The sequence below is a fragment of the Triturus cristatus genome, chromosome 4_1 (genome assembly GCF_964204655.1).
Source record: "Triturus cristatus chromosome 4_1, aTriCri1.1, whole genome shotgun sequence".
Classification (NCBI taxonomy): Eukaryota; Metazoa; Chordata; class Amphibia; order Caudata; family Salamandridae; genus Triturus; species Triturus cristatus.
In genome coordinates, this window is record NC_140585.1 from 914,492,888 (window position 1) to 914,515,076 (window position 22,189).

At 43.9% G+C, this 22,189-nt stretch overlaps 1 protein-coding gene across 1 annotated transcript in view; it reads left to right on the forward strand.

Moving 5' to 3' along the window:
• Window positions 1-22,189, forward strand: part of KCP (kielin cysteine rich BMP regulator) — a 496,613-nt gene that overhangs the window by 87,181 nt on the left and 387,243 nt on the right. Inside the window, exon 3 of the mRNA XM_085653703.1 lies at window positions 8,877-8,949. Coding sequence (XP_085509829.1) covers window positions 8,877-8,949 — 73 coding nt within the window. The remainder of the gene's footprint in view (window positions 1-8,876; window positions 8,950-22,189) is intronic.

The following is a 22,189-nucleotide window of genomic DNA, read 5'->3' on the forward strand; positions in this document are numbered from 1 at the left end:
GATGCTACACTCAGCATTTTGGCAATGAGCGGGTTGATTTGGAGACATACAGATGTACAGTACTTTTATCCGCCCATTGTTTGAATCTTTCTTACTATGGATCGGGCTGTCGATGGATCAGATTTTCATAATGCATGGCAGTGCGTTGCCATTTCAAGAAGGTACTGTGTGTTATTATTATTTATTCATCCTGCAAGACCACAGCGTAATTTGCTTACTATGTCAGGATTTTGAAAAAGTTGTCCATGCGCAAGTCCTCTGCTCGCGATTGGAATGCACGGCGACATTCGTCGTTCTGGTGACCGACAGTTTGAGCAAGCACTCAGGTTCTTTTTTTCATCTGGATTGAGGTAGGCATGTGCCTCATGATTATGTGCCATGCACATTTTGGTGGCCATTTTGGATGGGAAAGGATACATCTTTGTATTCTTTCTGCTGCGAAAGACAGCTTGCCTGTGTCCTTTGTAAATCAATCTGATAATGTTGATGTGTGTTTTGTATCTGAGAAGAATATGTTCTTTAATAGTCATGACAAGAAACATTATGGTTACTGCTACGGGTGTGGGTAAAACAAAATCACATGTCTTACAGTCCAGCATGTCCAGCACAAGGCAAAAAGTGTAATTTGTGTAACAAGGTAGGGCATTTTCAGGCAGTGTGTCAAAGAGCAAAAACAAATACGAAAGTGAATTAAATTGAGTCTATTGCAAACGATTTGTGTGAGCGGTTTAGCAATGTGTTGACTGTGTGGTTCACACATATACGAAAATGTTTAAAGGTCCTCATTCTGAAGTTGATACAGGAAATGTTACCACTAATATTATGGCAGATTCTGGTTCACCTATCACTATACTTTCATATGTAACTTACACCAAATATTAGTTAAAGAAAGAGTTAAAGCCCACAGATGTCAATCCTAAAGCATTTGGGAAAATATGACATTATCGTGAAGGGATACTTTCCAGATGTACTGGTGTTTAAAGGTGGGGCAATTTATACAAAGATATATGTTGCAGAGAGAGGAAGGGACATCATGGGGTGGCAGGATCAAGGCAAACTTGGCATTTTGCTCAAACCTAATGCTTGTGAGCCAGTTGTTTTGGGTGACATACCAACTTTAATTTTAGAAAATTGTGAGTATAGCCCAGGCATTGGCATGTTATTAGACAAGCATGCCAAGGTTTTTATTGATACTATAGGTCTTGTCAAAGATTTTGAGCATAAAATAGTTCTAAAGCGTGATGGTAAACCAGTGAGCAAACAGTTAGAGCAGCTCCCATCTCTGTTAGGCAGGAGTTGAAGTCTTTGTTGGACAAAATGTGTGAACAAAAAATTATACCAGTAGAGTCTTCTGAATGGTTTTCTGCAGCTGTAATTCCCAGGAAAGAATCTGGTGAGATTAGGTTATGTGCAAATTTCAGAGGCCTTAACAGAAATATTGTGGTGGATTGTCATCCCCTTCCACACATTCATGATATGTTGGCGAATTTAGGTGATTGTAGATAATTTTCTACCATAGATTTACGATCTGCATATCATCAAATTTCATTCACGGATGAGCCACAGAGTTTGACAACTTTTGCTGCACCTTTCGGTGCTTATAAATATTTGCTGATGCCTTTTGGCTTGGCATCCACTGCATTTGTTTTCCAGTGGGTAATGGATACTCTGTTTGGCAACAAAATTGGGTATAGATGTTTTCCAAGATAACATTTTGGTTTATGCAGATAACATTGACTTACATAACAATAGGCTGGAAGAAGTCTTAAGTACCATTTTGACGTTTGGCATGACAATAAACAAGGAGAAATGTAAGTTTTTGACACAAGTGGATTATCTCGGTCATAGTATTACTTGGGAGGGCATTAAAACCAGAAAATGTCATTGGTGAAAGCAACTACTGAGGCACCTATTCGAAAGGATATGGATAATTTAAGATCTTTCTTAGGTCTAAGTGAGTACTATTCTAGATGTATCCATGGGTATACATTCATTTGTGATTTAACCTTTGAGAGGTCTCCTGACGCTTTTTTTACATGTAATTGGACGAAAGAAGCTCAAGAGCTTTTTGATGGTTTGTTTAAAGACTGATATCATTAATGCGCCAGTCATAAAACCTTTCATACATGGTTATAAGAGAACTATTACGAGTGATGCAAGTTCTTATGGTCTGGATGCTGTTTTTAGTTAGTTCGGGTTGATGGAAAGGAAAATACTACAGCATTTGCATCTAGAATATTGACTAAAGCAGAATGTAACTATTGTATAATCAAATGCGAAGTCCTGGCTTGTTCATGGGTGTCTGAGAAATGTAAAATGTACATGTCAGGTACACGGTTTTATATTTTTACTGATCATAAGCCTTTGATTTATATATTAAGTAACAGTTGTTCCAACAAAGCATCATCAATCCTTATAACATTGTTATCATGTCTGCAAGGGTTTCATTTTGAAATTGCATATGTGGCTATTACATATGTGGCTGGAGGTAAGAATGTAAGGACAGATTTTATTTCTAGGTTACCTATTGAAGATGATCTGGAAATAAGTCTGAGCCATGAGGATGAAAATGACTGTATTATGACCATTGTTGATGCCATTTACGAATTTCACATGGATGAAAGCGAGTGCGTGTTGTAAGCATGATGTGACTCTATGCAAAGTTAAGGATTGTATTGTGAAAGGTTGGCCAAGGGACATGGTGTTGTCAGCAGATTTGAGAAGTTATTCACAGTTGTCTTCGGAAATATTGTTAGTGAATTACATCGTTTGAAGACAGGATTGTTATGTACGGCCTGCTGGGTTACATCATAAGATTATCTCTTTGGCACATAAGGGACTTCTGAGCATTTTGGCGATAGTGCGCAGAATAAAAAAGCATTACTGTTGGTCTGGTATGGATTCCAAGTGAAAGTATTTGTTGAGAAGTATAAGGCAGGTTTGTGTTCTGATAAACAGTGGAAGGTTAGTGTTCCATCTTCGACTCCAATTCTTTGGCCTGAAGGGCATCGGAAGAAAATAGGCTTAGATTTTGCTGGTCCTTATAATTTGTTGAAGAGTGACTTGATTGTGGCAGTTGATTATTTTTGAAGTGGTTGTATTATGCGTTTTTGAGAGCAGCGGACACATACAATGTCAAACGTTTTCTGGAAAATATCATTTGTATTGAAGGTGCACCTAAATCAATAGTAACGGGTAATGGAACTCATTTTATCTCATCTGAGATATTGCAGTTTTACAGTAAACATGTTTTACAGAACGTTAAGAGGCCTTTATATTGTCCTGCTTCAAATGGTTTGGTGAGAGGGCTAATAGTTTTTAAAAGGATGGTATTCAGACTGCAATTTCTAACAATTGGGATGTTTCTAAGTATTTGAAAGAAAAGTTATGGAGTTACTATACCACGCCATCTTGATTGGATGAAAGCACTGGTCGTTTGAATGAATGTTTAGACCTGAACAAGGTTTGCAGAAAAGGGGGGAACCAAAAGCTTATAAAGAATATTTTGATCGCACTAGAAGTGTCAAAGACATTGCTATTTTATTAAGGTCAGTGATTGGGTTTTAATCAAAAAAACGTTTAAAGTGGTTATGGGAGAGTCTAAATTTACCAAGCCTATTAAACCCTTGCCTGCGTCGGATGGCCCCCACCCGTCCGACGTCACGGTGGGTGTGTGCGTCGGACAGCTGGGAGCCGTCCGATTTGCGCACGCGTGAAATTTTCCCGCTCGGCGGGGAAATTCCAGCCGTGGTCAAATGGTTAAAGTTGTGAAGGTATCTAAAACCGTACTTTTGTTGCAGGACAAAGGGCGGTGGAATAGGAGCTCTATTGTAAAGCTTAAAGAGGAGCAAATTTGTATTATGACAAATAGGGATGTTCAATTGGCTGTGATGGAATGGGTCAGATTGGCGTGATGTGCCATTGTCTTTTAATGAAACAGAGTGTAGTGGTGTGATTGCTCCATCTGAAGGGGTGGTTTCTTTTAACAGGGGTTCTTGTGGTGTTGTGACATAAACTAGAGGTGATTCTCAGGATATTGGGAGTGCAAATTTGAGATCCCACAATGAACGGGTGAGATTTGCTTCTGTCAAGTTTAAGGATTATGGGCCTGATTATGATGGCGGGGAGACCGCCACCGACAGGCTGTCAGTGGCAGTCTCCCCGCCATCGGATATATGTTTCCCACCCGCCACATTACAATGGTGGTTGGGGAAGATGGCGGTCGGAAAGTCTGACCGCCACGTATCCGACGGGCTCCTTGAGCCCAACAGTGTTGCGGAGGCCCTCAGCATGTACTGCATGCCGGCGGTGCCTAGCAAGTACCACCAGACAGATTACGATGCAGGCTCCCCACCAGCCTTTCCATATTGGTTCACCCGCCATGGAAAGCCTGGCAGGGATGGCCTTTGGGGGCCCGTTGTGGGCTCCCTTTGTGCAGGGGCAGTAGGTTTTTGCACTTTGGGGGTTTTCCCTGCACCATGTGGCAGGCACCGCGTGCACAAAGATTGCTGTAGCATGTCATTTTCAAAGGGATTGGTTTCATTGCTTGGTAAATATGACATATAGGTGTCAGATCGACACATAAATGCACTAACTTCCCCCCTACAACACCTTTGCTCAGTCCTGTAACTTGGCGACAAAGTGGTGCGAAGTCTTGTACTAACTACTGCTTGTATCACCCATAAAGCCATTCACACTTCCACCTCTCGCTACCTAGCAAACAAACTCAAGAAATCAGGAGGCTCTGGACCTTCACAAATACTGAAAATCTTTCAAAAGAGATAAGCTTATGCACAATCTTTCTCAGGTAATTTGACTAGAATTTGGAACTCGCTACTTCCAAACCTTCTCAGCACCACCTCTTTCCGGATCTTCAAAACGGACCTTAAAACTCTTCACTTCGAAAGACATGTTTCTCAATAATCACTCCTCGCCAAGCTCCCAAGCAGGCATATGCCCGCACATTTAATGGTATGACCCTGACTGTAACAATAGTTTGGAAAAAGTAGGGACCCCTACAAATGAAGATGCAACTTGCTAGCTTTAGGGAAAACAACAAAAGGGAGGAAAGGAAAGCTAGGGTCAAGTAAACAATGTTCAAAAAACCACAATTCTGTTGACCCTGTTTCTAATATATGTGATAAAGTGTTGCACCGTATATACAATTTTATTGTGCTATAGGATTTTTTCAAATAATATGATTGTGTTACATATGATATAATCAGTTTGATGCATTGATGGTTTAAATGAAATGACAATGTTTTGATACTTAATAATAAGAAAATATCGGAAAAATAAAATGATTTTTGATAAAATACACGCACAATGTTATTTTGATTAAGTATATGTTGTCCTGATAGAATTGTGTTTTTTTTAACATTGTATACTTGGCCCTAGCCTTCTTTTCCTTCCTGACTGTTCCAAGACACTCTCCAAAATTATAATGACCTTTTCGCAATAACTCTGTAAATATGTAATATATATTTGTGTGACATAAATCGCTTTAACTTTTCTTAATATGTAAGCTGTAATAAATATGTAATTTGTAAATATGTAACTCTCACCATAAGTATCTTTAGTAGCTATAATTATAGTCAGCTACTACCTTGTTACTCTGAATTTCTCATGTAACATTCTCCGCTCTATTGTAAAGCGCTCTGACACCTCTGGGTAAAGTCAGCACTATATAAAAATGCATAAATAAATACGGCCACCATGACTTTGTGTACTTATGGCCAGTGGCATAGGAAGGGGGGAGCGGTGGGTGCAGGCCGCCCCCAGTGTCATCAATGAGGGGGGGTGACAAAATGGCGAAAATATGTGTTTTAAACACATATTTTTGCCATTTTGTCAAGCTTGGGGGGGTGACAAGTGTCATCACTGGGGGGCGGGGTGACAAAATGGCAAAAATATGTGCCTTAAATTCATATTTTTGCCATTTTGTCAAGCCGGGGGTGACAAGAAATGTTCCGCACCGTGTACCAACTGACCTTGCTACGCCACTTCTTATGGGGGAGGAGGAGGGCCGACTAATGGAATATCCCTGCTACATGGGATAGGACAGATTGCTGTATTTTCAGCTGATGGTTATTTCCATCCTTCCATCACTTTGATCTTCCTCAGCACCCATTTACCGGCCCATGCAACTGATTCAGCCCCAGCTCTTCGTACCTTCTCGAGATTGCTCGAGCCCTACTGAACTTCCAGTGTTTCACGTAACCCTACAGAGCTTTCAGAGGTTCGACTAGCCTATGCCTGGCGCTGTCCAGCCCTTCTGACCTTTCAGAGTGTTGCATGACTTGTGACTGTCACAGCCCTGCTTGGCTTTCGGACATTGGCCTGACACATGATCTAATCTTTCACAGTCCTTCGGCACTTTTTGGGTGCTCGACTTACATGTACCGCGGATAGCTACTCACAGAAATCCCAATCCTCACCTTACTGTGCAAGTCATTCAACCCTTACGAGGAGGATGAAAGGCATCCCGTTGGGTCGGGCACTGATCCTCGTAACCAGCGCTTTGAGTCACTGGTGAGTTAGCGCTATGTAAAATATTCACTCTTTTTCAAATCTAAGGGCACCATAGACGGGACGTCTACTCACTCTGACTTCACCCTGTTCCCTAATTGGCTTCCATTCAGTCCCTCGTCGAATAAATACCTATAATTATCTGCAGTGCCAGCTCCACCGCAAACCAGGGTGGAGGTGGTGGGCATGTTCAGAACGTCGTGTGTGTTATTTGTCAGGAGACATGTCAAAGTCGAGCTCCATGTAGGCGAGGGATGCCTTGTTCGGTCCTTGCTTTTAGGCCTTAGATTTCTGAGAGTACCAGACCACCACACGGCTGTCAATGTTGGCCAAAGTTCATACTTCTTATTCGCTGCAGTTCTTTTGTGCACCCAAAATTGATTTTCTTGATTGATATAAATCTATAATTGTTAATATCCCCCATGTCGCGAGGCTAACCTTCTGCCAGGTTTTGATTTGTTCTGCATTCCGTCCATCAATTGTGTGTCTTTTGCTTTCTCGCCCTAAGTGCGCCGGGTATGCCCAGACATGGGTCCCGGGCTCACTGTGCCACTGGAATCAAGCTATCCTGGCTGAAGAGGGGTGAAACCCCGAAACCGGTCCTAGGAAGCTTGTTTCCGGTCCAGGGAGGACCTGGCTTGGCAGTTCGGGCTGGACTGTTCCCATGAGGCACAGGGTGAAGACTGATTTGCATATGGCCAGGTCTGTACTGAGGTGGCATGGTGAGCAAAAGAATGATGGATTTAACCCAGATCTCTTGACTGGGGGGGAATGTTTTGATTTGTTCTGCATTCCGTCCATCAATTGTGTGTCTTTTAGGTTTTTAGCCCCAAGCATTAGATATGTTTCTTTCTAAGATCCAAGACCCCGGAAACAGCAAGGACAGATGCCTGCAGCGTTTACTTACATTGAACTGTACCCACATGCTGCTTGAAAGCAACCTTGCATCCCAACAGCCAGCGGAACTCTCTGCCCAACACATCAACAAGGGCACAACAAACTATTGGCAGCCACAGTCACATAAATACCAGAAGTTAACTAATTGTATCACCTGTGACTGTACCCCTCCGTGCATGCAGAATGCTGTTGAAATATAAAATACTGAGACAAGTGACGCCACCACTTCCAACCTGCCCTGCATTGTTGAGTGCATAGCCAGTGCACCCTCATGGCATGGGGCCTGTTGACAGCTAATGGAGGAGGTCAACGTAGCCCAGCGTTGTGTGGTTCGTGAATTAATAAATGAATAAATATTTACATTTCTTAGGCGCAAAAGACCTTAAAAATGAATATTGGGTCGGTCTTGCTGGGAGTCTTAAAACCGCTCGCTTTTTAAAGCTGCTCCAAAGTTTTCAAAGGTAGATAATAATCTGATAGGGAAGGAATGAGTATTCCATAAATTTGGGCCTACCACCGAAAAGGTCCTGGCGCTCCTGGATGTTAGCTTAGATCTAGCATTTAAATAGTTAGAAATAGTTTTAACCACACAAGGTGCGGGTGGACATATGAGATTCAATCTTTTTATTTAAAGAGGTTGCCCCTGGCTGCATGTACCACAGTATTTTGAACCCTCTGTATATGGGTGGCCTCAGTAGGCCAGAGGCCTGTATGCAGGGCCAGCTTTAGCACTGGTGGCGCCCAATGCAACAATCACTTTTGACGCCCCCCACAGCCTATGACCGCCTCCTCGGATTCTCTTGCTACCACTGGGCAAAAGTGCCCCTCCTCTCCCCAATCATACGATATTGCTAAACACAGCGCCCCTAGTAGGAGCAGCAGTGGCAGAGCTAAAACAATTAACATAATTCACAAATGGACGAGACAAAAACAGAGGTGTCATGGCAGAGTGAGAATAAATGAAAAAAGATATAGTTCATGAATATATGGCGTCAACGGTATTATAGTATTAGAGTAGAAAGATATGGCAGACCAGAAATGCCAAGCTGTCGTTGTTTGTCATCGGAATCGATGCATCTTGGATTGTCACTCAAATGGCATCACCAGGCTACGTTTTAAGGTGGGGATTCCTGTAACTTTGAAACGATTCTGCTTATTCGACATCAGCTGCTTTCATCAGTATGGCGGGGCCTCTGAAGATGTGGTGCTGCTAGGCTTCTTCTGCTGTATAGCTGCTAGTGGTCTTTTCACATGCACACACCTACACACACTCTCTCTCTCTCTCTCTCTCTCTCTCGCTTTCGCTTGAATTTTCTCTCTCTCACTCTCTCGCTTGGATTTTCTCTCTCTCTCTCTCGCTTTCGCTTGGATTTTCTCTCTTTCTCACTCTGTCTCTCTCTCTGTCTCTCTCGTGAAGTACTGAGAACTGATTGTCTTCTTTTTCATTGCAGGGATACTGGCATACGGCTGAGATCTCCCCCAGTGGATTCCTCCATCGACCCTGGCACTGCGAGAACCGGGCAGGTCAGTAATCCCAAAACAGAGCATGAACAGAGGCTCTGGTGGGTGAGGGGCGAGGAGTTTATCTAAACTGTTGTGATTTGAGGCCCTTGAATCTGAGGAATGCTCCACCACCATATCTCCACAAATGTTCCTCAGTCATGCATTAGGGTACAGGAGGAGAGTGAATAGTTTCACCTTACCGCTCAGCCAATGTACCTCTACCATTCGCTGCCTTGATCCCTTCTATTGGGATGCAGATGCAGAGCACCTCAACCCTGCTGCAGAGGAATCTCCTCTCAAGGGGGAGCTCCCCTAAGAAACTGGATGCCATTGCCTCCCTGGTGTCCTCCAGAGCACCTCAATCCTACTGCAGAGGGGCGCTCTCTGACCTTTGTCCACTCAGTTGCTTGACGCTGTTAGGTCTTTCCTCTCTTTTTGGCAGACCGCCTCCACCCTGAGAGCATTGAGCGGTCTCCTCGCCCCCCCCCCCCCCCCCTGTAGTATTGAAGAGCAGCTAATCATGCATGTCTGGGGCAGCAGCCAGGGGTAGCAACTGCTACCTCTAGCTCCCCCTTTGTTAGCCGTGGCACTGCCCTTTCTACCCCTTATCTTCAACGTCATGAGGGCTTTGGTTGGAACAGGAAGTAAACATAACTGTAAGAACCCTCTTTATTTTCTGGTGTTTCCACTCCTTGCTGTTCCCTAGCCAGCGAAGAGGTTATCTGGGGTCAAAGTGTGCTTGATGTCACTTCCGCTACCTTTGCCATTTTGGTGGAGCAACATCATGCTATGAAACTCATCTTTCCTTAAGTGATATTTAGACATTTAGCACTTTTCATACGTTTATGCACAGACATGATTGATTGGTTAATAATAGAATGAGAAATCTGACACTACTTGTGTCATAGCAGTTATGACAGTTTAAACTACTGTGTTTTAGCAATTGTCAAAAAAATTAATTGCTCCTTCTGCAAAGACGCCTCAGGGTGTTACATGTACTAGTTACAGGGATGTATTGTACATGCACCTTCACGTCCTAGCTCAATTAGTCAGTTCAATCGATCTTCTCATCCTTTTGATGCTGATAAAAGAGCAATTGTTGAATTTTCAGGACCTCTTTGATTTTCCTGTCCTAGGGAATACAAGCTAAGATCAAACACTAAAACTTAAAAATAGCTATTACATAAATGTAACTTCTTAAGGACAGTAAATAGTAAAGGTACCAGAAGTAACTTGAAGGTTTTTAATTTAATAATATAATTAGTCATTTTAGAGAAAAGACTTGAGTCTGTTTTTCATGAAGGACTTGGCAAAACATGTCTGCGCGAAAACTGCTTGAAAAATTGCTTCACAGCCAGACTCGCAACAAGACAGACAAACAATTGGTGACAAGAAGCAGATCTCAACAACCTGGATCAAGTGACAATACCATTAGCCTCGCTGTTGTGTTCTGTGGTCCATATATGAACACACGGTGCGTTTGAACACTTGCAGTCTCACCTTCTGATGTGCATCTCACAAACACTATATTGACCTTTATCACAAACCCGCCTCGTTTTATCTGGGCTTCTCATGTGTGGGTCCCTGAGCGATGTTCGTCTGTGTGACCACTGATAGAAAAGAATAGGTGGGGTAGTTTTCAGCTCATTGGGTTAACGCACAGCTCTGCATGCTTTTTGATGTGGTCGCTGAAAATGAAGACTGGTGTGACTATTCTCCAGGTCTGTTCCTTGAGCTTTCATCCCTGCAAGGGGCGATGCATTACTTAGCATGCACTCTTCGGAGAGTAAGTACTGAACCCTCCAGTACCATCGCGCTGCCCTTGAGTGACCTCCCTTTCTTCAGAACCTTTATTTCACTTTTATCTTCTCTGCTGTTATTTATGAGTAATGAAAAAACACTTCTGCACAAGTCTTTCCGTAACGCTGCAATAGACACACAAAGCGGCAGAGCCGCTGTGCTGCTCGCATGCGGCGATAGGCGCATGAGTTGCCGACACACTAGCTGCGATAGACTCACAGGCTGCGAGTGAAAAACACGTGCTGCAATTGAAATATGTACTGTGATAGATACACATGCTGTGATAGGCACACATGCTGTGATAGCCACGTATGCTGTGATAGATACACATGTTGCGAGCAATAGATACACATGCTGTGATAGGCACACATGCTGTGATAGCCACGTATGTTGTGATATGTACACATGTTGCGAGCAATAGATACACATGCTGCGATAGATACGCATGCTGTGATAGATACACATGCTCCATTAGCCACACATGATGCGATAGGCCCACGAGTTGCAGTCGCACAAGCTGTGATAGGCTCACAGGCAGCTGCGATAGAAACAAGTGCTGCGATTGTGCTGCGATAGAAACACGTGCTGCGATAGAAACACGTGCTGCAATAGAAACACGTGCTGTGATAGATAAACGCACTGTGATAGATACACGTGCTGTGATAGATACACATGCTGTGATAGGCACCCATCCTGTGATAGCCACGTATGCTGTGATAGTTACACATGCTGCGAGCGATAGATACACATCCTGCGAGCGATAGATAAGCATGCTGCGAGTGATAGATATGCGTGCTGCAATAGATGCACATGCTGCGAGTGATAGACATGCTGTAAGTGATAGATACTTATGCAGCGATAGATACATGTGCTGCGAGCGATAGATACACATGCTGCGAGCGATAAATACGCATGCTGCAATAGATACGCATGCTGCGTTAGCCACACATGATGCGATAGGCCCACGAGTTGCAGACGCACATGCTGTGATAGCCACGTATGCTGTGATAGATACACATGCTGCAAGCAATACGCATGCTGAGATAGATACACATGCTGCATTAGCCACACATGATGCGATAGGCCCACGAGTTGCAGACGCACAAGCTGTGATAGGCTCACAGGCAGCTGCGATAGAAACAAGTGCTGTGATCGTGCTGCGATAAAAACACGTGCTGCAATAGAAACATGTACTGTGATAGATACACGCGCTGTGATAGATACACATGCTGTGATAGGCACCCATCCTGTGATAGCCACGTATGCTATGATAGTTACACAAGCTGCGAGCGATAGATAAACATCCTGCGAGCGATAGATGTGCATGCTGTGAGTGATAGATACACGTGCTGCAATAGATACACATGCTGCGAGTGATAGACATGCTATGAGCGATAGAAACACATTCTGCGATAGATACTCATCCTGCGAGTGATAGATATGCATGCTGCGAGTGATAGATATGCATGCTGCAATAGATACATATGCTGCGAGTGATAGATATGCTGTGAGCGATAGATACACATGCTGTGATAGATACACATGCTGCGAGCGATAGATGCACATGCTGCGAGCGATAGGCATGCTGCGAGCGATAGACATGCTGCGAGAAATAGATACACATGCTGCAATAGATACACATGCTGCGAGCGATAGATACACATGCTGCAATAGATACACATGGTGCGAGCGATAGATATAGATGCTGCAATAGATACACATGCTGTGAGCAATAGATACACATGCTGCGATAGATACACATGCCGCGAGTGATAGATACACATGCTGCGAGCGATAGATACACATGCTGCAATAGATATACATGCTGCGAGCGATAGATACACATGCTGCGAGTGATAGATACACATGCTGCAATAGATATACATGCTGCGAGCGATAGATACACATGCTGCGAGTGATAGATACACATGCTGCAATAGATATACATGCTGCGAGCGATTGATACACATGCTGCGAGCTTTAGATACGCATGCAGCGAGCAATAGATATGCATGCTGCGATAGATACACATGCTGCGAGTGATATGCATGCTGTAATCGGCACACATGCTGCTATAGATACACATGCTGCGATAACCACGCATGCCATGATAGCTACACATGCTGCGTTTGCCACCCATGCAGCACTATCCACATATGCTGCAATAGACACACAAGCTGCAATACATACACATGCTGCGAGCGATAGATGCACATGCTGCGAGCGATAGACATGCTGCAAGCGATAGACATGCTGCGAGCAATAGATACACATGCTGCAAAAGATACACATGATGCGAGTGATAGATACACATGCTGCGAGCGATAGATACACATGCTGCAATAGATACACATGGTGCGAGCGATAGATACAGATGCTGAATAGATACACATGCTGCGAGCGATAGATACACATGCTGCAATAGATACACATGCCGCGAGTGACAGATACACATGTTGTGAGCGATAGATACACATGCTACAATAGATACACATGCTGCGAGCGATAGATACACATGCTGCAATAGATATACATGCTGCGAGCGATAGATACACATGCTGCGAGTGATAGATACACATGCTGCGAGCGTTAGATACGCATGCTGCAATAGATATACATGCTGCGAGCGATAGATACACATGCTGCGAGCGATAGATACACATGCTGCGAGCGTTAGATACGCATGCTGCGAGTTATAGATATGCATTCTGCGATAGATACACATGCTGCGAGCGATATGCATGCTGTGATCGGCACACTTGCTGCTATAGATACACATGCTGCGATAACCACACATGCCACGATAGCTACAGCGATAGATACACATGCTGCAATAGATACACATGATGCAAGCGATAGATACACATGCTGCAATAGATACACATTATGCAAGCGATAGATACACATGCTGCAATAGATACACATGCTGTGAGCGAAAGTTACACATGCTGCAATAGATACACATGCTGCGAGCGATAGATACACATGCTGCGAGCGATAGATACACATGCTGTGAGTGATAGATACACATGCTGCGAGCGTTAGATACGCATGTTGCGATAGATACACGTGCTGCGAGCGATATGCATGCTGTGATCGGCACACATGCTGCTATAGCTACACATGCTGTGGTAAACACACATGCCGCGATAGCTACACATGCTGCGTTTGCCACACATGCAGCACTATGCACATATGCTGCAATAGACACACATGCTGCGATAGATACACAATCTGCGATAGATACACGTGCTGCAATATGCAGAAAATCCTGCTGTAGACGCACATGCTGTTGTAGCCCGCTGGTCAGGCAGTTCTTCTGAACTTTGCTGAAAGTCTGCGCGGCTACAGAAGTAGACCCGACTGCATCCCATCATCCTTCTCCCCTGCAGTCACCCGTCTGCAGGCCTCTGCAGCTCAGGGGAGGAGGGGAAGAAATACCACCGCATCATGATTTGATCTCTGAGGTTTCCCGAGCAATGGGCAATTACAGAGGAATCAGCAATATTCCAGGAGTTGATCCCTATTTCCCCTCTGGTACTTTATCCAGGCATCTCACTTACTATCCGCTAAATGTCTGGATAAAGTACTGGGAGGAAATGGGGATCAACCACAGGAAATGTGTGAGCCAAACGCTCGCCCTCTGCTGTGTTCGCATATTACCCGCCCCATCTGGAAGGCAATGATAGCCTGTGAGAGCTGGGAAAAGAAACTTCCCACCCACAAGGTCTTGAGATGTTTATAGATTTCTAAGAATTTAAAGACTAGTTTCAAGCCCCACTCTCTATTTTCTAGCTCTGAATGCGCGAAAATATTTTTGATGGTTGAGTGGCTGTGCACTTAAGAATGGAAAAATCACTACTATCTAAGATGTCTATGAACTATTACACTCATTACACTCAGTACACACGTACGCATATGTCTCAATATAAGCTCATACTACAGATCACAAAACAGGCCTGTAGAGAGTATCCAAACACTAGTTTAAAACGTGTCCTTAATGTAAATCACAACTGGAGTCCCACAGAAAACCGCCTAACAGCAGTGCACACAACAAAACACATTAGTAGACCCTCCGCATTGAACGTAATGCCAGTCTGTAGTACACATCTCAAAACCAGACTCAATGGACATTTTGCAGTTTCAGCCCGTTAAGAAATGCGAAACAGCCTTTTTCACATGTACAAAGGCCAAAAACCAGTCGCAAATTGCGATTTCTGTCCGGTGGAAATCACAAATTGCAACTGCGATTTAGGAAACTCAAATATTGATGACCTATTTGTGATTCCTAAGGCACATGCATAAAGCAGTTTCTAAATGCAAATTGGGCATTTAGGAAATGCTATTACATCAAGTCAAAGTCGATAGTAAACATGTGCAGAATTGAAAAATTGCACTTAAAAATGCATTTTTAATGTGAGATGAAGTGCACATATGTCCATAGGGCAAATGTGCACTACAAATTAAGGGGTGCCTCCAGGGGGGCCTTAAGCCCAGAGGTTTTAATTGCCTAAATTGCAATTTCCTAATTGGCAATTGCAATTTAGAAAATGCAAACCATTATCTATTTGGCCCATCGGTGGGAATGCAATAGCACTTCCTAGTTGCGATTTCCTAATAGCTATTCCTACTTTGTAGAAATCACTATTAGGAAATCGCAAATTTTGCACATTCCATTTTGCATTTCCTAAATAGCAATTCCTAAAGCATCGCTATTTAGGAAATGCAAAGTGCATCTGACCCATAGCCCCTTAAAAGATGGTCAAACTTTATTCTGATAGCACAATAACCACACTTTTTTTGATAAACACAGTTTTTTTGTTTTTTGAAGGGAACAACAAGTCACATAATCAGTCCATAAAACACACCATCCTATGACAACTACATTTAGCAGCAAGCTCATCAGCTTATTCAATCCAACATATAAAACAATAAGAGACATTTAACTGTTGTGTTCTCATTTTACTCCAGCGTCCATACCTGAAGTCCGAAGCCATTTACCCCAGACTTTTGCATGTTTAGCTGGACATCCCCTGGCCTCATACATGGGTTTTTCTTATTGCGCGCACCAGTCCACCCCGCACCTCCATAATGTTAGCGATGGTGTCCTGGGAGCCTTCCACTGGGCGGCAATATCTCTTTTAGCTGCTACAGCAGCAGATCCAAAGAAAGCTCTGTCTGCCCTCGAGCCCCCCAAATCATCATCCACCCCCAAGAGGAGCAGCAAAGCGGAGAGTCCCAGCACCAGACCCAATACTGCTGACAGTTCAGCCACCACTGCCTCCCAGTAACAGGCCATGATAGGGCAGGACCACACCATGTGAAAGAAATCTGTGGGCATATAAGAACAGTGATAGCAGAAGGGGTCGGTGATTAGGCCAGCACGAAACAGCCTGACAGGAGTAAGGTAGGCTCAGTGTAGGTAATAGTAATAGGTTTGCACCAACTGAAGCAAGGCTGAAACCATGATTACTCTAGGGGCCATCAGCGCATTGCACCAGTGATCATTTCCTAAGGGTCCTATCCATTCCTCCCGCCGGTCTCTGAGGTTGTCTAACGATCCAGGGCATTAAGGATCAAGGTACGATAAATCTGGGAGACCCCCCTGCCTAGGGCCCCCATCAGTTCCTTGGCTTCCAGGGTACTGAACTCTGGGATGGTCATGTCCAAGGGAATGTGGGCATATATTGCATGGCACAGCTGTAGAAATGTCATGACATTTTCCAGTAGAGAGGGTATATAGTTCTGCTGGAGATCCTGGAAGGAGACCATATGAGGGCTGCCCAAACCTCGCCCAGCAGTGTGATACCTATGGTGTCCCGACAAGCAGACCCCAACCATGTGCCATGCCATAACAGGTTATGTTGAGTGACTTTCTTCCACGACCCTGTGTGTTTCTGTGTTGCCCTCCCACTAATAAATACCAGGCGGGTCGACTCCAGTATCAGATTTGGAATGGTAGTCCCATAGAGTAATGTCAACATGAATGGGAACCCCAGCGTGCTGAGATCTCGTGTGTATGTCGAATCTGACCAACCCTGTATAAGCCCGTCTAAAGACCAAGAGATGCATAGCCAGGAAGTATAAATATAAGTTAACCATTCCATGACCCCTTCATAGGGATCGTGCTGGTAGGTAGAAAAGGCCAAGTGGGCCCTGGTGTTATGCCAATGAAAGGAGATGTTAATCAGTCCATCTGTCTGAACCACATTGACGAAATGTTTGGAGAAGGTATAAAAATATTGGTAAAACCATAATTTTGTACAGGGCGATCCTCCCCATCACATTCATTGGCAATGCCTGCCACTTCTTAAGATCAACTGTGATCTTGTGGGTAAGAGGGGTAATATTTAGAGACCAGGTCAATTCAGGAATGAGAGCCACGTGTATGCCCAGGAAGTGAAAACTGAGGCGACGTATTGGGATGATAGTTTGCCAATCAAAGCAACCCAGTGTGGGCACCAACAGCACTAAAATCAACTTGACAGGGTTAACCACCAAGCCAGAAGCCTCTTTAAAAAACTGTAAGAGACAAAGGCATTTAGGGCCACTGTCCGCTGGGTGTGAAAGGTACAGCACCACATCATCGGTGCAGAGGGCAATGTGGTCGTCATGACCCGTGTCCCTCTCCCACTCCCGAATCTGGGCATCACATTGTATGAGTCTTGCTAGGAGTTCTATAGCTAGTGTGAAAAGCAGGAGGGGGGTAGAGGGCATAACTGTCTAGTCCCCCATCGAATGGGAAACTCATCAGAGACCACTCCATTCACCTCTACCCGGGCTGATGGATTAAATTAAAGAACACCACCAGACTGCGAAAGTGGGGACCAAGCCCAGCTGCTTTCAGCACTCGAGCCCCAGTCCAACGTGTCAAATATCTTCACAAAATCTATTAGGTGCAAGGCTAATGGCGCTGTAAGTAGGTGACCGTGGGATAAGTCCATCTGCATGTACCATAAGCAGTGTCTAGTACTCCTGCCGGGCACAAACCCACATTGGTCTAGATGAATCAGAGACCACTAAACCCGTCGCAACCAGGTGGCCAATATGGTTGGAAAAATGTTTACCTCCCCATTAATTCGAGAGATTGTCCGATAATCAGCACATGACAGGTGGACATCAGCTTGGTATTTGGTATGACCACAATAGTGGCCTGATTGCTCTCCTTGTGGAAGGAGCCTTTGTACACAGCTTCCTTGTAGAGATTCAGTGGGCGAGGAGCGAGGACATCTTTATACTTAGTATAGAATTCCAAAGGGTGTCCATCTGGGCCAGGAGTCTTACCAAACTCCATTGCTTCCACGATCTCTTCCAACATGATGGACTCATCCAACAAATCCCAACATTACCCTCACATCAAACCTCTAGCCCTTCAGCTCATTCCCAACACTTGCCCAATACAACACGTGACATTTGCAAATATATTCACACCGGAACAAACTCAAATATCTCATCCCAACCTTAAAAACAAATTCCGACCCTGGACCATTGGCACTTTCCTCAACAGTAGCCCAGAACTTGCATCCCAACAATCACAGTTTGAGCTCCTCTCCCTTGCACTAAAAGCTCTTCAGGGACTTCCTCCCCCTGCCAGAATCCATTTTAAAATCTGCTTCATCATCTACAAAGAACATCTCTTGAGAAAACCTTGATTCAAAACTCAGTGCATCTGTTGGCGCCCACGGTACTTGGAGCTTTTCCCTTGCCAGGCAAGAAACCCAAAAGACTGACATAGAACACACACCCCAAGAGTCTTTTTCAGCATATGGTCCAAAACTCCTGAATCTTTGGCATCACCTTGTATGAGTCTCGCTAGGAATTCTATAGCTAGTGCGAAAAGTGGGGGGGAGGAGGGGGCACCACTGTCTAGTCCGCCATCGGATGGGAAACTCGTCAGATACCACACCATTTACCTGTACCCGGGCTGTTGGATTAGAAGAAAGAACACCACCAGACTGCAAAAGTGGAGACCAAGCCCAGCCGGTTCCAGCATTCGAGCTAAAAAGCCCCAGTCCACCATGTCACATGCCATCTCACAATCTATTAGGAGCAAAGCTGATGGAGATGTGAGTAGGTGACCCTGGGCTAAGGCCACATGCAGGTACTGCAAGCAGTGTCTAGTACTCCTGCCGGGCATAAAGGCACATTGGTCTGGAGGAATCAGAGACCACTAAACCCGTCGCAACCAGGTGGCCAATATGGTTGCAAAAATGTTTATCTCCCCATTAATTTGAGTGATTGTTTGATAATTGGCACATGAGGTTGACATCGGCCGTGTCTTTGGTATGACCAGAATAGTGGCCTGATCGATCTCCTTGTGGAAAGAGCTATTGTGAACAGCTTTCTTGTAGACATTCAGCGGGCAAGGAGTGAGGACATCTTTATACTTAGTATAAAATTCCGAAGGGTGCCCTTCTGGGCTAGAAGTCTTACCGAACGCCATTGCTAAGATTGCTACCCGATCTCTTCCAACATGATGGGCTCAGCCCAAAAATCCCAACATTAGCCACTCATCAAATCTCTAGCCCTTCAGCTCATTCCCAACACTTGCCGAATACAACACGTGACATTTGTAAATATTTTCACACCAGAACAAGCTCAAATATCTCATTCCAACCTTAAAAACAAATTCAAACCCCGGCAATTTCCTCATCAGTAGCCAATAACTTGCATCCCACCAATCACAGTTTGAGCACCTCTTCCTTTGCATTAAAAGCACTTTGCCTTGCCAGGTAAGAAACCCAAAAGACTGACAAAGAACACACACGCCAAGAATATTTTTCAGCATATGGTCAAAAACTCTAGAACACCCTCTTTCTGCACTTCTAATTTGCTCCGTTATCTTAAAACCCACCGTGTCACAATCTTCCAACCATTCTATATTATATCCATCTTCCCTCAGCTTCACCTCATTAAATTGAAGTGTTTTTCTCGCCCAACACTAGTCGCATAATACACATTCTAAAACTTACCACAAACCCCACATCTCAAAACCATATCTAAAGTCAGCATCAAAAATTATCTACCTAGCACAAATCCACACATTAGTCCCAGGCACACATCCCTACAGACACTCCCAGAACACACACCTTAACAAAAACGTTAGCGGGCGCACTTCCACACTAGACCCACAACAAACTGCCAAACTCTAGCCCCATTGTTTATATCCCAGCATTAGCTCTACTGCCAATATTCAAACACATAATAATATTTCCATTCACAGAATCCCCATAGCAGACTTCTTAACAATAGCTCCAGGACACCCATGTTTACACCAGCCTTATAGCACACATCACAGCATAGGCCCACTGAAACACACCCCAACACTAGTCCCCTAGTACACATGTGCCTCTAGCCATGTACATCACCCACCAACATTAACCCTATTAAATTCATCCCAAAACTAGCAGCATATGGGTCATGTATATGTTCCTTGTTTATATTTTTGCCACAGAGCTAAGACTCATAGAAGATGTTCGTCCTACTTTTATTAATATTACTAGTGCTCAGTTTTATCTTGTGGTTGCAGGTGGGGCACCTGGCAATCATTTTGGGGCACCAACACACATTTTTCATTATCAAATTTGACTTAGAGCATGAGAAATAAAAACACTAAAGGGGGAACAAAAGAAAAGGATGGAAAAACCATGACAAAGGGAGAAAACATGACTAAAAAAGAGCATGCAAGAGTTTGATAAAGGGACAGGGAGTGCCTACTGGTGGATTAAAGAGGCATGAAGTGGAATCAAGACAACTCAGCTTTGGTATTCGACACACTGACATTCAATAGCGCTGGCCGAAAGTTTCTGAGCAAAACTTTGTGCCCCAGCTCTTAGTCCTTTGCAAATTTAGCACTGAATGGGACAAAGAACCGGGAAAGGTGCAGTAGCAGCCCATGGTGGGAATGCTGCCGGTCGCTGACGTGAGGCGGGGCAGGGTGGGGGGTAGAAAACTGCAGAATACGGCTGCACAGAGGTAAGTACACAAACAAATAAATAAAACGAATTTCGTTGCGCGTGCAGCATCGCATTTTTATTTATTTGTTTGTGTGCTTGCCTCTGTGTGGCCGTATTTCGCAGTTTACTACTCCCCCCGACCCTGCCCCTCCCCTGCCCCATGTCAGCGCCCGGTAGCACGCCCACCACGGGCCGCTACTGGAAAGGTGTGTGTGAAAAGGCTAGAATTTCCACAAGGCTGAATAAGTTTCTTTCTTTTATTCACAATATCAAGTTCCAGTACATGAAACCTCACCCATAAGAGATCAGAGCTACTCCAGCATCAGTACTCAACCCATAATCATTCAGGAACAAAGTACAGCATAACACATAACAGCTAGTGCAATATACCACTTACCTGAGCTCGCAATCCTAAACAAAACATGTTAAATTCCTTTAAAAATAAGTTTTTAAATTATGTCTAATGATAAAATGCATTGCACAAGGAGATACAAGTCTACACAAAATCTTCAAGATGTACTGGTCTCCTGTTCACACGCGAACGTTTCCTTCTGATAGTCTGCGTTTTCTCACCATCAACAGATCTCCCAGTGTAGGATTCCTCAGACCTTTGCCTGCTCTCTATGACAGATTCACCATGTTCTTGTCTACAATTTGTGACTAGTCCATCTTGTGCAGAACACTTCTCCATAGTGCAACTCTAAACAAATTCCAAATGCCATGATCGTCTGTTTTAATTGCAGTTTCAAACAACTTTATGACTCCTATGTTTTGAAAAAAATGTGTTTATCAATATTTCTTTTCTAGATTTTTTATTTTTACCCAATCCCCAATATTTACTCTCATACTCTTCACAACCATCCACTTGTCAAAATGTTCATTTCTCTTCCTCAAAATCTCCTTTTCTCACTCTATCCACAATTCTCTCTCCACTCTCAATTCCTCATTCCCCAGCAATCAAGCCAAAAGACATTTGTACATATTTAGAAGTACCAAAAGGTGTGACGAATGTGGTTAGCTCTTGTGACTGTAGATGTAATGATATCTAGTGATATGCTGAGGTTAGATCTAATGAAGTAAAGTATTTGGCACCACTCAGACAACATAGCATTTCTGGGATATTTGGTAGTGGATAGTGACCTGCTGTCACAGGATTATTAGACTCCTTCAAGTCCACACAAAGTCTAGCCTTCCCATTCACCTGCCAAGCTATTACTACCGGCGATACTAATTAGGTTGCCTCCACCTCTTGAATCACTCCAGATTCCTTCAACTTATCCAATTCTCTTTTCACCGCATCCTTAACCGTTAAAGGTACACTCCTTCTTTATTTTTGCCATCTAAGAAATCAGACCCGACTTGAGTCATGTGTGAAGAGTGAGTGACATATTTATAAAGCGCAAGATTGCTGAGGCATCTTGGCGCTATGAGTGACATGTTGCAGTTGCCCAAGCTGGACCGAAGTTTATTGCAGGGGGAAAAGCCTGGTCTTAACCAGTTTCCTA